General features: G+C 51.4%; 5 protein-coding genes across 5 annotated transcripts; 1 reads left to right on the top strand and 4 right to left on the bottom strand.

The window, feature by feature from the left end:
- Window positions 1-317: 317 nt before the first annotated feature.
- N7473_009449 (uncharacterized protein) lies at window positions 318-3,310 on the bottom strand (the record flags this gene model as incomplete). The annotated part of the gene is made up of 3 exons (XM_057155388.1): window positions 318-1,406; window positions 1,463-3,024; window positions 3,121-3,310. Coding segments are annotated over 3 exons (2,574 nt in total), but the record flags the coding sequence as incomplete, so codon positions are not given.
- A 625-nt stretch (window positions 3,311-3,935) lies between these two features.
- On the bottom strand, window positions 3,936-5,168 carry trm10 (tRNA (guanine(9)-N(1))-methyltransferase; the record flags this gene model as incomplete). The annotated part of the gene is made up of 1 exon (XM_057155387.1): window positions 3,936-5,168. One exon carries the CDS (start codon window positions 5,166-5,168, stop codon window positions 3,936-3,938), a length of 1,233 nt encoding a protein of 410 aa, XP_057006517.1.
- A 147-nt stretch (window positions 5,169-5,315) lies between these two features.
- Window positions 5,316-6,317, top strand: N7473_009447 (putative NADH-ubiquinone oxidoreductase subunit GRIM-19; the record flags this gene model as incomplete). Its single annotated transcript, XM_057155386.1, has 4 exons — window positions 5,316-5,444; window positions 5,535-5,641; window positions 5,764-5,916; window positions 5,994-6,317. The coding sequence occupies 4 exons, from the start codon at window positions 5,316-5,318 to the stop codon at window positions 6,040-6,042; spliced, it is 438 nt and encodes a 145-aa protein (XP_057006516.1). The 3' UTR covers window positions 6,043-6,317.
- Window positions 6,318-6,798: 481 nt separating this feature from the next.
- On the bottom strand, window positions 6,799-10,878 carry N7473_009446 (karyopherin MSN5; the record flags this gene model as incomplete). The annotated part of the gene is made up of 7 exons (XM_057155385.1): window positions 6,799-7,475; window positions 7,588-8,914; window positions 8,971-9,042; window positions 9,094-9,218; window positions 9,271-9,742; window positions 9,797-9,985; window positions 10,051-10,878. 7 exons carry the CDS (start codon window positions 10,876-10,878, stop codon window positions 6,799-6,801), a joined length of 3,690 nt encoding a protein of 1,229 aa, XP_057006515.1.
- An 893-nt stretch (window positions 10,879-11,771) lies between these two features.
- On the bottom strand, window positions 11,772-14,101 carry N7473_009445 (sterylglucosidase 1; the record flags this gene model as incomplete). The annotated part of the gene is made up of 4 exons (XM_057155384.1): window positions 11,772-12,347; window positions 12,416-13,408; window positions 13,503-13,667; window positions 13,718-14,101. The coding sequence occupies 4 exons, from the start codon at window positions 14,099-14,101 to the stop codon at window positions 11,772-11,774; spliced, it is 2,118 nt and encodes a 705-aa protein (XP_057006514.1).
- Window positions 14,102-14,602: the final 501 nt, after the last annotated feature.

Genomic DNA, 14,602 nt, shown 5'->3' with positions numbered 1-14,602 from the left:
TGTTAGAGGGTGAAAATGGGGTGCAGTGCGGTACTGTTGTGGGATGGCGATGCAGTAACATGGCGAAGTATATAGGAAGAAGAAGGTTGAGGGTTCAATTAATAGCAAAGGCAGCTCTTTATCCCCCTTCCCCCTTTCCTGAAAGATCCAAAGACGTCTCGGTATCATAACCAATTATCCTTCCGGTTCCAAGAGTATGAATGCCACTGTACCTGGGAGTGGGAAAGAACCCACCCTTCTACCCCTTCTACAACACTTTGAAATGCGAGAGCAGTGTTTAGTTCAATCATTCTATTTGAGGACTAGTAAAGTCCATAGCTAGCTAACTACGTACGAAATGCAAGCCTGCACCAAGGAGCAAAAGGTATAACGGCGTAATGAGAGACTAAAAGCACTGCCAGCGCAACCATTCCTCGATCTTGTGAGGGATCTCATAGAGAAATTAGATAAAGAAATTAAATAGAAAGGGAAGGAAAAGAAAGCATCAACAACAGGGGGTATGGGTAATGGTACAAAATCAAGAAAACCAAAAAGGAAGAGACCCAAGGAGAAAAGGACAAGTGGGACAGCGTCAACGAACCAGACTAATACGGCGAGTTTACAATGTCGTTCTTTCCAAGGCGGTTGCTCCATCTGCCGCTCTTCGCACGCATGGGGGTAATAGGACCAGCGATGCTCTCGCGAGTGGGCTTCTGGAAGCTGCGCTTGGCAACCATGTTGACCTCGTTGGGAAGGGCGACGATCACATTCTTGTCGGAACCAAAGCGGAAGTTGTCTGCCATGACATCCTCGGCGTAGCGCTTGATGGTATAAGGGTCCTTGCGACCAATGATGATCTTCTTGAGGCTCCAAGTAACGATGAAGGGACCGGTGGCAGTGATGATCGACGTTTCCTGGGAATCGACACCAGTGTTGAAACGAGCGGGAGTAAATGCCAACGGCTGCTTCGTCTCGTGCTGGAACTGGGCAACGTGCGCGGGCTGCAGACCAAGACGACGAGGTTGAGGCTTGGCATCCTTAGCGAATGACTTCTCGAATCCAAGCTTGCCCTCGTTCTTGCCTTCCTTCTGGAGGGAATCGATCAGGAGGAGATAGGTTCGGCAAGTAGCCAGAACCCAGCGACCATCGGCAGACACGTCCAGGCCGATAATTGGCTCTCCGAGAGCAGGAATATGAGTCTTCGCGTTAATACCAAGGCGATCGAACATGCGAATGTCACCCTTGTTGGAAGCCACGGCCAGGTAGCCTTTCTCAGTCGTAGCCATCGCAGAGAAGTCGTTCTTGCTGGCATACTGCTTGAGATCGGAGTCGACGAGCTTGTTACCAGCAAGACGAGGATCGATGCGGAACAGTGCGTTCTTAGAAGCGCCGACGAATGGCTGGGCGGCGGTCAATTGAGAGAATTTCTGTCGATGGAATTAGTAACCAGAAACTATATATAAAAAAAGCAATGGAAACTCACGTTCTCTGGAGCAAAGGTATCCACGGGGATATCATCATGCACCTTCCACTCATCAACGACCTTTCCGTACTCCAGGTCCATCCGGAACAGGGAGTTGGGGTCATCACCGTTTTGAAGGATCAGGTTGCGATCCTCAGCATGGAGCATGACCTTCTTGGGGCTAAAGAGCTTGCCCCCAGGGGTCTCCACCTTGGAAATAGTCGTGGAGAACTCCAGATTGTTGTTCGGAGTATGCTTGAACACGCCAATCTTCGATCCACGAACGACAAAGGAGCGATCGTGCTTGTAGCCGACAGCCAGTTGGGAGTTCTTGTTACCATCCTCCTCGCGGATGTTCACATCGTCTTCCTCCTCATCACTGTCGTAGTGTTCACTGCGCTGGCCATCGTCCTGTTCACTCTCGTCCTCCTCTTCCTCGGGTTCTTCCTCGTCTTCAGGCTTGTCATCAGCGTCCTCCATGGTGAGATCTTGGAATGCGTCAAGGACATATTCTCTGTCGTTCTCCTTGACCTTCTCCCACTTCATCTCATTCAGCTGCTCCCACAAAGCCTGCATCAAACCCTCCTGGAATCGCTCCTCGGAGGCCTGGTCTTTGAATCGCAGAAGCCAGGAATAGGCAGAGCCATCTTCCGCATAGTGATTGAAGATGAATGAAAGGTACTCGAAGTTGAAAACGGGGTTGATGTCTCCAACGACTGCCTGACCCAGCCAGTCCTTATCGTTGCCGCTAATCTGCAGCCAATACTGCCAGTTGCCAACTTCCGAGACAGTTGCGACGATATCAGCGTCTTGGAGCACGAAAGTTCCAGTGGGGAAATCAAACATGTGGAGCTCGGCCTTCTCCTTCGCGAGAATCTCCTTGGATTCGGGATGAGCAGCGGAAGGCGGGGCGATGGTCGGCTCCTCATCAGGGGCAGCGGACTTGACTTGCCCCTTCGCCTGAGCGTACTTCACGTCTCGTGCCATAGCGGCTGCAGAGTCACCTGATGTAACCGCGCGCTCGGGTGATTTGGTGGTGGGAGAGGATACGGGGCTCGCAGATGGGATTGGCTTCTCTTCCTGGTAGGCGAACTCTTGCAACTCGTCCTCGGTAGCCTTCTGAGCGCTGCGACGATGCTTGCGCTCGTATTGGCACTGCAGAGCGGCGAGCTCGAACGTAGCAACTTTGTCGGATGGAACGGATGGGTCACAGATGAACTCGAAAAGATCACCCTCGTCACCGCTGAGATCGTCCCACGCGAGGATCTTGCCACCCTCACGAACCTCGGATCGGAAGTGCAGGGTCTGGTCGAGCAAGAACACCTTCTCGTCCTTGTCCAGGTTATCCGCAACACCCTGCTCGTCTTCGTCGTCCGCAAGTTCCTCCTCGCCTTCTTCGTAGGCCCTCTGAATCACGAGTTGGTATTGAAACTCTTGGCCAGTGCGTCTGATCGTCGCGGCAGCGTCCTTGAAAATGAGCTCTGAATAGCCCTTAGGTGACAGGGGGCGGACCAGGTAGAGCTGGCCCTGGGGAATTTCGATGATGGCCTCTTTAGAAGTATCTCCGAAGAGGAACTTGCCCACTAAATGAAAAATATTAGCTTGATTTCGTCGTTTGTGGCGAAAAATGACGGTTGGTATGGAGGGGTTCGTGGCGGGGCAGGAGCGTGTTTGCTTACCGTTGCGGAGCATAAACATGGTTGCGAGGGGTAGCGACCAAGCAACAGGGATGTGAAAAGAGTTCAACGATGAAGGAAAGAGAGAAAGGAAAAGGAGTGTGATATAAAAGCGATAGAAAAACTTCCAGATAAGCAGAAAAGAAGCTATCTCTGCCACCGTTGGGAAGCAAAGAAAACAAAGAGAAGCTTGAGAAAAAAAGAAAGAGAGATAACTGCATCATCAAAAAATCGCCTCCGTCATAGACTGTGGCGTTCATCCACGTGTGGCTTGTCGCTTATGTAATATAGGCTGGTGCTTTCACCTCTTGTTTTGTATCACGTGCTCAATGATGTCCTAGAAGTAAATTGAAGCATACTTCCTTCCAGATAGGACATATCATAATGGTGATCTTTGTCACTTGAAGAAGATGCTCAGTCTCACTGGTAATTATCCGATACAATATTTGTCGTCTCAATGACCTTGCGTGTCCAGCATCAAGTTGATACTTGGCAAGTGCTACCTTTGGGCTATGTACTGAATGGAGTCACGATATGTATCTGCCCCAGGCCTAATACAACTTTCCTGCATAGGCAATGTGTATCATTGACATAAATGAAGTGATACGTGAGTACGTTCAGTGGAGGCAATTGTATTGCATTAATTCTTTAATTTTTCAACAGCGCTTTACATCGGTTGAATGCAACCTAACCTTACCTCTACACAAAGAGCTCCTTGACACTTTAGCGTGGTGCTTCTAGCAGATGAAGCAGACTATTGTTGTGAAGTGAGTTCTGCCAGAGCTATGGCAGTAGCTCAATAGGTAGGTATGTATTTCTCATGCATCTTCTTCATCTTCATGGTCATCCCCTCCAGCTTGCTCAGCCTCCATCTCATTTGCAATGTCCTCCAGGGTTTGCTGCTCCTCCTCAGGCTCGTCATCCGTTGCCTCTTCTGCAGCCTCATTGCCCGGCTGATCCCTCAACTTGCCGCCCTTTCTCGGTGGAAGGACTTTCATGAAAGCCTCTCCCCAATCACCCAGTTCCAGCCACTTCAGCATAATATCGACCACATGGTTGGTAGTCAGAATCTGACGGGAGGCCATCTGAATGTAATCGCCAATGGGTAGCTTTGCCGTCTTGATCCCCTTCTCAACAGCAGACTTGTAGCAAATTGCCTTGTGCCTATTCTTATCCACAAGACCACCAATGATATAGGTACTGTAGGGCTTCAGCTCCGTCAGGATATTCTCACTGTCGCTGCTGAGGTAGATAACCTCGCCATCCTCCGGCTTGGCATCGGACTTCTCGGCAAAGGGCCCAACCAGCTTGCCACCTTTGGGGGAGGCCATTTGTTCCTTGAGAAGCTCGGAGGCATGCACGAAGTCCTCGGGAATAATCCGAATTCCCTTCCAGTTGCGATAGGGTGCGAGGACAGTGTCGAATCGCTCCTTTAGTTGCTTGTTGAACGAGCTGAACACCAAGTGGGATCGCCACATGGCACGGCTATTCTCCGAGTATGAGCGCGTGAGTTGACCTGCGAGTGAAATGCGCTCGCCATAATTCATCAACTCGTCGTAGCCGCAGTCAATCACAATCGACAAGGGCAGCAGAGTCGACCGCCGAGACCGGGAACGGGTTGTCTCCCATGACTTGCGGAGTGCCTTGACAGCTTCCTCGCCACCAGCTTCTCTGGCCTCATCGACCATACGCTGACGGCGCTCTTTCTTCTTTGCCATGAGTTCCCTGCGCTTTTCTCTGCGCTGCTCGCGTCCCGCCTCCCACTGCTCTTTCTTTCGAAGTTTCCTCATCTGGTTCTTGGACATCTTTGGAGGGGCTCCTTCGGCAGCCGTGCCCTCGGGTAGCGCAGAGTCATTGGATGGAATCGCATTGTCGGCATTGGGGGCCTCTGATTGCTCAGGTTGTGTGTTATCGTTCGTAGGTGCGACAGTTTGCGGCTGCTCGTCGGCCGCAGCCAAAGCACCGGTCATGGCGAGGCCAAGTTCATCGTGGATAGCTTCGTCGTCGTGCTCAAGCTTCGCAAGCTTCCTCGGTCTCTCTTCTTCGTCCATTGTGTTGGTCTGGAGTGTGTTCTTCCCAGCAGACAATCGACTGGGCTGTCATGTAGTCTTGTAGTACATCGCCGGGAAAAAAGCCCACTCACCGCCGTCAGCCAATAGCAACTGCCGCGGCCCTCATTACTGTACACCTCACGTGACATGCATCACCAACTTCTCCATCCAGCGACTCCTCGTTACATTCACGGAGCCTCCAAAAACCCCCCCAATACCGCCACCATGCCTCAGGATATGCCCCCAACGGGGGGCTATGCCCAAGTCCAATACAAGGTATGCCATTGAGACAGACTGGCACCGAATCAGACCCTCTCCGGCAATCGCACAGCGACATCAGCTAACCCTCACGTTCTCGATCTCCAGCGGAACCTCCCTGCCCGTGGCTTCAAACCCTTTTACTACATGGTCGGCATGCACATGATCATGGCCTACGGTTTCTACAAGTACTTCCACGGTGTTCGCGAGCAACGGTACGTTTTGCGCAATGGCGGAGATTCCTTGCTCCGATGATCCCGAGGCGTTGCAATTGGAACTTGGCAACGAGGTTTATGGTCTCAATTTCAACCAGAAACTGATATCTGTCTGATTCTAGTGAGCTTGCCCGTGAGAAGATGTGGGGTCGCCTTTACCTCACCCCTCTCCTCCAGGCCGAGGAGGACCGTGACCAGGTCCGCCGCTACTACGCCGACAAGGCTCGCGAGAAGGAGCTCCTGGGCAGCGAGCAGAAGGTCTACAACTCTGACCGGTACGTAACCTTGACGCAGAGCCTATTCCGAATCTCAATGGCTTGATCAATCATGCTAATTCATTTCGTTGGTACAGCTTCGTCCGCCCTACCTTCGCCTACACTCCCTCCAAGGTTACCCAATAGACGGTGTCGTCTACGCATTCATCGATCCCGTGCCGCCAATTGGTACCGCTCCACGGCTGGGCACGGTACTGCTTTTTTCCATGGGAACCCTCCTAGGGAAGAGGGGTGGAGTTTCGATTCGTTAGATGAGGTGGAGAGCGAGTGGAAAGATCGCGGAGGCAAGGATAGTTTGTCTCTCGGAGCCAGGGGCTCAAGGAAAACATTGTAGATATACTGTTACTACGAAGGGTTTAGTTTTGCTTTACAACAAGTCATTTTCTTCTGTTCGCCATTTGCGTAATCCAATCCAGCCATTGACTAGTAAATCAGTAATCTAAGGTTCCTAGCACGGTTTGTTTACGGCAGACTGCGGTCTATCATTTGTGTAATGTGCCTGGGCACGTTCCATTGGGTTTTAGCCGTCTATAAATGCATAGAGGCGTGTCTATTCAGTTGGTCTCAAAGCGCCGCCGCCAGGGGTAGTCCGTAAGGTCGCAAGTGAAGAAGAGAAGCCCATGCTGCCAGAAATATGAAAGGGAAAAGTAAACATCAAGAACGTACGCTCAGGATGCAATTGAAAAAAAGCCGCCAAACATCAAAGTCATGCGAGATCACAGCAGATCTCACCCGAGCATGGACATCAACAACAAGGATTCTGTGCGGAAACTAGGCCAACAGCATCAAGATATGTCTCGCTAGAAAGTGTGAACCGCAAGCCACGCAAATCAAGTCCCATAGACCATAGATGAGAGCCGTTAGGTCGATGAAAGCACCACTCTAACCGAACATGTCAGCAACGCCTGACAGATCGGGGCCATCATTAATGTCAACACGATGCGTCTCCTGCTGCGTTTCCATCTCGTTGGTCATGTACCGGCTTTGGATCGCGGTCCTCGCCTTGCGGCGCTCCTCCCGCGAGCCAAGGATCTTGCCTTGCTCAGCAATGCTCACACCTCGGAGCGGCTCGAGGAGCTCGAGAACCAAAGCACGCTGCTGGCGCGGGGAGGTGCATCGCTGGAGAGCAGTTTCTGTCTGGGCAACCTTTTCTGGAGTAATACCCGGCAGGGAGAGGAAGACGGACCGCGGCGTCTCGCTGCAGAAACCGTACAGGACCCAGATAGACGCGATGAGCTGGGCCAAGTCCTTCTGCATATCGACGAAATAGGACTCGTGGACGGAGGTAATACAAGCCTGCAGAACGTCTGTGCAGATAAACTCGCGGATGGTCACGATGGTTTGACTATTGTTCGGGGGTGCGAAGTCGGCCAAGATGGATCGAACCACGCGAGTAATGATGCTGCAGCAACGGGTGTCGCGCATGCGAAGAGCATGGGTGCAGAAAAGCATCACAGGTTCGAAGATTTCGGGGGAGGATAGGACAAAGTGGCGGATTGAGTCAGCGAGCTCGGGAGTGGGTTGCTGTGCACTAGGGTCTGCCTCTGTCCGATCAGGATCTGGGGAAACAAAACGTGTTAGTATATTCGTAGAAGACAGTCAGGTTCTTGAGGGGCCCAATGATGAATTTCATGTGAATTCGAGTGACCGTGGTGGTGGTCAGGTTCTTACCTCCTCTCTGTGGATCGAACAGGCTGGCAACCATGATTACCGCAGCATATGTCAATTGACGAAGAACACTTTCCGACTTCATTTCGTCAGTAAGGTCCCCATCCACGCCTCCGCTCTTTCGCTGCTCAATCAACTCCCACTCGGTTGTAATCTTGCGGTCGATGCTGCGGAACAGAGTAGCAAGCATTGGCGGCAAGAATTGTGCCCGGTATTGGACAGGACAATCATCAATCAGGCAGCGCGAGATATTAAGCAGGACCGAAAACTGGTGGGAGGAAAGGTGCTCCGCATCCTTGAAGAGAGCCTCGGACAACGGCCCTGGAAGCTCGGCAAATCCATAGAACTGATGGCGCATTCGGCTCATGCTGAAAAGCATCGAATAAGATGATTCGCGAACTGCTCGAATCTTGCCACGAACGGAGGACGCGAAACCCTCGAGGGTCGACTTTGATGCAGTGATCTTAGCGTAGAAGTCGTCGCGGCTGCCGCTGGAAATGCCGGCTTGCCAGAATCGATCGGTCAAAATGCGCTCAACCACTGCTCGCATATCATCGCTCACGGCCCAGTTGGCCGGGTTATGGAAGGCATGGGCATGAGTGAGAAGCTGGACCAAAGTGGGAAGAATCTGAGGAGTCAGCTCTTGCCACATATCACAGGCAACTTGATAAGCCGGCGAGCTTCTCTTGAGCTTGTCGGTTGACACAGCCAGCATAGTTTTGGTACCACGCAACGGTAGCATCTGGAACTTCCTGGTCATTTCTTCCTGCACAAGCTTTCCCTCATTGTCCAAGGCGACAGAAGACCAGTCCTCGAGCTTGTGCGCCTGCTTGGCTTGCATGTACGATCCCACGTTCTCCAATCCAAGCATAGTGCAGAAGCCTTCAAATGATGAGCTCATACGGCGGAATTCCTCGTCCTGCCATGCCTCTTGGATGGGGGCAAGGAAACCGGCCAGCCGGCTATGACGAAGGTTCGGATCAAGGTTACTGGCGCGCTGCATGATGATCAGCAGGATGGATGTCAGCTCCATCTGGAGTTTATCGTCCACACGATTGGCCATTGTAATCTCCCTGATCTTCGGCTCGAGCAGATCATAGAATGTGGAGAAATAATCAGCGTAGCGGATCGCGAGACGACGGAGTTCGTGACTAGCTAGGCCATGCAACTCCTTGACAGCCTCGGCATAAACAGGATACTGGGGCTGGTCGGGAAGGCGTGTCATGAGAATGTGCTCAAGGACCTTCAACGCGTATGCAGGGTGGTTGTCCAGTGCTTTAGACGAGATGTCAACCACCAATTTGATGACTTTCTGCTTGATCACCGGATCCTGAAAGTCCTGCTAGTTAGCTCAATATCAATAACGATCTTGACGGGCGCACAAACCTCAAAGTTTCTTTGCATGAGCTTGGAAGCCCAGCTCTCCACGTCAAACTCCAACTGTTTCCTCTCCTGCTCCTGTCATTGACGTTAGCGAAGAGATGGTGAAAGTTTGACTAGGAGACTCACATCTTCCTGAGGTGCCTTCCCGTGGGCTTCAATCCACTTATTAAAGCCCTTGATGACGGCTTCGACAACGGCAAATTGAGCATCCGCGCGCATGAGCGGGATTGATGATTTACTGTAGTTATGCACTGTTGTCTTCGGTCAGCGCAAGAATTGGTCATAAACTACATTGAAACATACTTTGGAATGGCTCTGCTCCACTGTACAGGTTGTCCAGGTTCTCATCAACCCGCCCAAGGATCTCGCGCACCGCCTCTTGAGCGCGCTTCTGGGTAATGGTCTCAATAATCGATGAGCAGTATCGACGATAATTACCAAGGAATGCATGACGTTCCGGGACAGTGTCAATATCTTCAATTAAGAACTGGATTGTCGGATCCTCTGACTCTGTGGGAAGAGACTCCCAGCGAATCAAACGTTGGGTACAAACCGTGAGGAATGTCGGGGTCTGGTTCACCACGAATTCTGAAGTACCAATCTTCTGGACACCCAAAAGCCTTGACCACAGGTGAAGACACGGGATAGATACGGTCAAGCTTTGGTGCTGCATGATGTTCAACATGAAGTTGAAGAATGGCGGGAGATCCAAGCGGTGCATGGTGTCTCGGAGGAACCTCTCATCTTCAAGGCAACCAGCGACATAGGAGATCATCTGTGAACAGTCAGCTTTGTTGGAAAATTGTCGATTGGATAGCGAGATTCATACCTCTGAGAGCTTCTTGGAGATCAGATACTTAGGCTCATCGGTATCATCGGGGCCGACAATTGACCACTGGAACAGATTTTGGAGAGTGCTGAGATACTCGCTCTCAAAGATTAGGCAGACTAAGCCGTGAGACTCATCATTTCCCATGTTGTTTCGCCCGTAGAGCGAATGCAATGCCTCAACCGCAGCCTAGAATAATTAACATTTAGAACCAATTCATGGCAGTAACTACGATATTTGCAACGTTCTCTTACCAGCAATACTTGATCATCTTGGCAGGTCAAAGCCCTAAAAACACTAGCAACGACCTGTCCTGCGATGACGGCTTTGTAGATTGACCAAGAAAGGGCAGATCTCAATGTCGTTAGGGCCTTGACGGCTGCATCGCGTGCTTCGACCGAAGTAGAGGCATTTTGAACGCAGGTATCCAAGAATTCGCAGATCCGCACCAGCCAGCCCTCCTGTCCACAGCGCAGAACAGCATTGGTGTTTTTATCGGGGTTTATCTGCTCAACAATCGCGGTAGGCGTGAAGATCTCAACGAGCGCACGATTAAGCTCGGAGCCACGCAACGATGAGACTGTATCCTCGCGGAAGAAGACATCTTCGGACAAGGTCTCCAGCACTGCGAGCACCAGCTCATTATGTACTAGAGACACACCCCAGAACTTCACAAGCGCCTCGTCCATGTCCACCCAATCCAAGCCCCAGCTCTTTTTAGCTGCCTCCGACCACAGCTGCGGGATTTTATTGCGGAAATAGCTTGGGTCCTCGGGTCGAATGTTCTCGGCGAGCTGAAGGATCATCGATCGAAGACTCGTGGACTCCTCGGGATTAGTGAAAGACAAATGGCGCAAAACGTGGTCTAGCAGTGTCAGACCAAAGTATCGCACTACAGCAGCGTGATCTGCGCGTGAAGCTAGCAGAAAGCCATTGCGAGCTGCTGCCTCGTTGTCCTTGAGAGCCTCGACGAATGACAGAGCCTCTTTGCGGAGGTTATTGGTCGACGTTGGGCTGTGGATGACCTCCAGTGCACGAATAATGTCGGCCATTCCAGCCTCCGACAGCTCTTCGGCGACCATCTTGCCAACGCGACACGTGCTGCGGGCTATGATATGAACGTGAAGGGTATCTGAGGCGCGATCGAGGTGGGGCGGTGATTTCTTTTCAGCGAGATGGACGGCGCGCGTGGTAAGGCGCGGTGGACGATAGTCGCGTTCTCCGCAATAGAAAACGGCAGAGTTCGACGCCGTTCTCCTGGGGGCTTTAGTTGTCGAGTGCAAGAGAATCTCCGCGGTGATTGATATGGCCGTTGACCCTGTCCGTGAGATGTTTAGTAGTCGGACACAGCAGCAACGGCCATTCAAAAAGTGAAAGCCTCTCCGCGCGTGGTCAAGCAATGTATGATGGTATTCAGATTCGAGCGGGATTGGTCGCAGAAAGAGTGTCGAGGTCCGGTTGAGAGGGAGGTTGGATCACGCGGGTTTGGCTTGTTGAGGAAGAGTTGCGGAAGGTAGCCGATGGGGAGGTTTGGGAATTGCCGTGCCGGGCTGAGAATTTTCCATGGACTGGTCTTTTGAGGTACACCGCTCCCCCCTGCTCGTAGGATTAAGTATAGCAGATAAAACCGCTTTGTTTGATGGTACAGCAGGACCTATTGTAGCCAATGCCTCGATTTTCTTTCTTCCAGTTTGTTTTTCTCGCCTAACGGCTGCCCGTCATCATAGTTGTGCCCCTCATCGTCACCGGTTGTTTATCTTATCTCCCTGCACACGATCCATGGGTCCTTACTAGGCCGCTTAGCGCGCGCCTTGTTTACGTGACGAAGAAGCAATTTAGGATAAAATGACATGCAATAAAGAAAGGCCCTAGAACACCACGGAACAAAGAGAAGAAAAGGAAAAAAGGAAAACAATGGTTTCGTTATCGCATCACATTACAAGGCAATCGCCTTTCTGGCACTGTTCAAGATATGTTATGTCGTCCCCAGATGGACTCGCATACTCCCCTGCTTTGCGCTTGACCCCCTCGATCTTGATACTCTGCTCTCCTTCAGCGTGCCACCATCGCAATCGCTGGACCTTGATCGTCTTGAATTGCTGATAGTCAATTTCCCATTTCCCCCGCTGACCGCGATTGCTGTCCCACTCTCAGGGAAGTGGAATTCAGGCAGATATATCTCTGTTGGGGTGTCGGATGGTGTAGGTACCTTCGCCGTCAGGTTCATAGTAAATTTGCAATTTCGAAGGTCAAAGACGTAATTGTCCAGGGACCCGTTCACGTAGATTGGACTTGGTCGAAGGAAAGCCTCGGCGGCTCGGTACCCCTTGGGAGTTTGAGAGCTCACACTGGAGATTGACGGGTTTGTGAGGGCGCGCTTGAGGTTCTGAGAATCGACTTCTGGTTCATCTCCACCGCTATGGCTCTCAGAGTAGGCCGGAGACTGTGGATTGAGTGATGTATATGTGGCCTTGGTCGGAAGTTCCAAGTCATCTCGGGAGTAGATGGACAGATCTTCTCCATTCCAAAGGTCACCCCATTCATGGTTATTCTAGATGAAAGTTAGCAATACAGAACACGGTTTTGTATCAAGACAGGAGGGTTAAGGGAAATACGTGCCTCTGTCTGGTACACCCACAATGTAAAGCCATTCGAGGTACTGCCTTCCAGAGCAAAGTGATTGGCATCCATTGCGCTCGTCTGACTGCTATAGTCGCCAGTCTCGTAGGCCTGCTTGTTGTCCATATCATATGGAATACCGATCTCCGTGAAAAGGAGTGGATGATTGCCCATGTACTTCAAGCTCTCCTCACGAAGGAATTTGAGTTGATCACGCAGGCAGTTACGAATCGCGGACTCTCCGACCTTCACAGCAAACGCCGGAGCCCAGTACTTGCCCCGAAGCACTCCGATGACATCCACATTGTAGAGGCGGTTCCAATGCTTAGTCAAAAGAGTCAGACCATCGTAGTAATGCACAGCATGGACCATGTTTGGATCATCGTCCTCAGTTCCTTTCAAGTCGGGAGGCACTTCCATCACAGGTGGCTGACACAGCAGAATAGCCGCAGGCCAGATACCCCGAATTGCATCTCTGTAATTCCGGTAGTGTTCCAAAAAGTAAGTATTGGTGAAAATCTCGTAGTTCAAGGGTTCCCCAGTGCTAGGCACTTTCGAAAAATAATCTTTCTGAAGGAGAGTGTCCGTGTCCGGATCCCAGACTCCATGTTGCGCCCAAACACACTCTCCGAGTTTCCAGCCTGGGTCTCGTTGCCAGCCATATTTGCTATCATCATGATCTGCTGGGAGCCAGGCCATTTCTCCCTCCGGATCCACAAGTTGTCGCCCAGTTTGGTGAGGTCCAAAGCTGCCGAAGGCCCAGGTATTTTCCTCACAAGCTCGTCCGGCGCCTGTTAACATCGCTTGAAATGCCGTGGGTGAAGTTCCAAGCTGAAGCTGCTGCTCGGGGGGAATGATAGAGATATCCTGCACTCCAATGAGACCTCGATGAGGCTCATTCATACTCTCCCAACCAATCACTACCTCATGTTCAATGTCCCCAGCTTCGTGGATTCGTTGTGCTAGGTGCTTGCATGCTGCGATGAAGTGAGTCTGTAAATAATCTTGAATGTTCATGCCATCGATGATAGCTTTGGGTGCAAAATCACGGCCCCCCCCAAAACAGGGTGAACATGGTCTGGCACACGAGACGCGTATAGTTCGTGCTCCAGATCATCTTCGGAAATTCGGCCGGGTTGTCATATGTATTTTGAACGAGTGCGGCTTCTGTATTTTTGAATGCTCTCGGGTTCAGGCCCGCCGCATAAAGTGTCCACATCGGAGCGCCAGATCCTCCTGACAATCGAGACCACTGTGCGAGTCAGCACCATAATGCGAGGACCAAGGAAGAAGATCACTGACCACATCCTGATGAGGGTCCATAAAGACATAGAACTCATATTGCTTGGCTATTCTCAGAACCTCGATGGTGAATGCAATCCACTCTTCGTCATACACACCGGGGCCGGCATGTTCAATTGCCTCCCAAGTGAAGATATATCGGATTGCATTATAGCCCCACTTGCGTAGCCTTTTGAAGTGGGTATGTGAGTCCTCCAGCGAGAATGGACGCCCTACAAACGAAACATCGTCCGCTTCGAAGAACTTTTCCGAAACAAATGAGGGAATATCGGGCTTTTTGGGATACTTGGCATCTCCTGCGACGTTGATGCCCCTCAAAACAATCTCTCGGTTCTGAGGATCCCGAAAGACCTTTCCATCAATGTGAAGGCGCAGGAGACCCATCCTGGTTTATGCGATGAGACGACGGCGGTATCAGAGGCTTGATCCGATCGTGCAACGATACTGAATGCACAAAGAACTGGAAATCGGAATTCGAGGCGTACGAAGCACTAGATAGCGGAGATATTATACGGTCAGAAGCAGAATACTCCAAGATTATAGGCAAGCTTCCTCAAAGCTCGGCCAAGCTGGGGATGATTAGCTGCTAGGAAAGCCTTGATTAGGCAGACATATATGTCTCGACTTCACACTTCAGAGTAACTCACCGAGAGCTTGGAATAACGCCTGCACAAATACCTGACAAGACTCGCCGGTTTGACGACAGACAAGAGAGAGAAGTAGTTGACACAAGGTGGTGATGTTGCAGACTGCAGGTGACCCCAAGCTGGGGAGTTCCCGATAGCCCGATAAGGCCGTGACGTATCGGCTCTAACCGATCGACCGCCTCTTCTCCACCACACCAGAACCTCCCCGCTCCTCCTCCTCCATGCTGAGCGCGCACGG

The sequence above is a fragment of the Penicillium subrubescens genome, assembly GCF_028828155.1.
Source record: "Penicillium subrubescens strain IBT 31985 chromosome Unknown utg000006l_segment0_segment0, whole genome shotgun sequence".
Lineage (NCBI taxonomy): Eukaryota > Fungi > Ascomycota > Eurotiomycetes > Eurotiales > Aspergillaceae > Penicillium > Penicillium subrubescens.
This window is presented reverse-complemented; position numbering and strand designations above follow the sequence as displayed.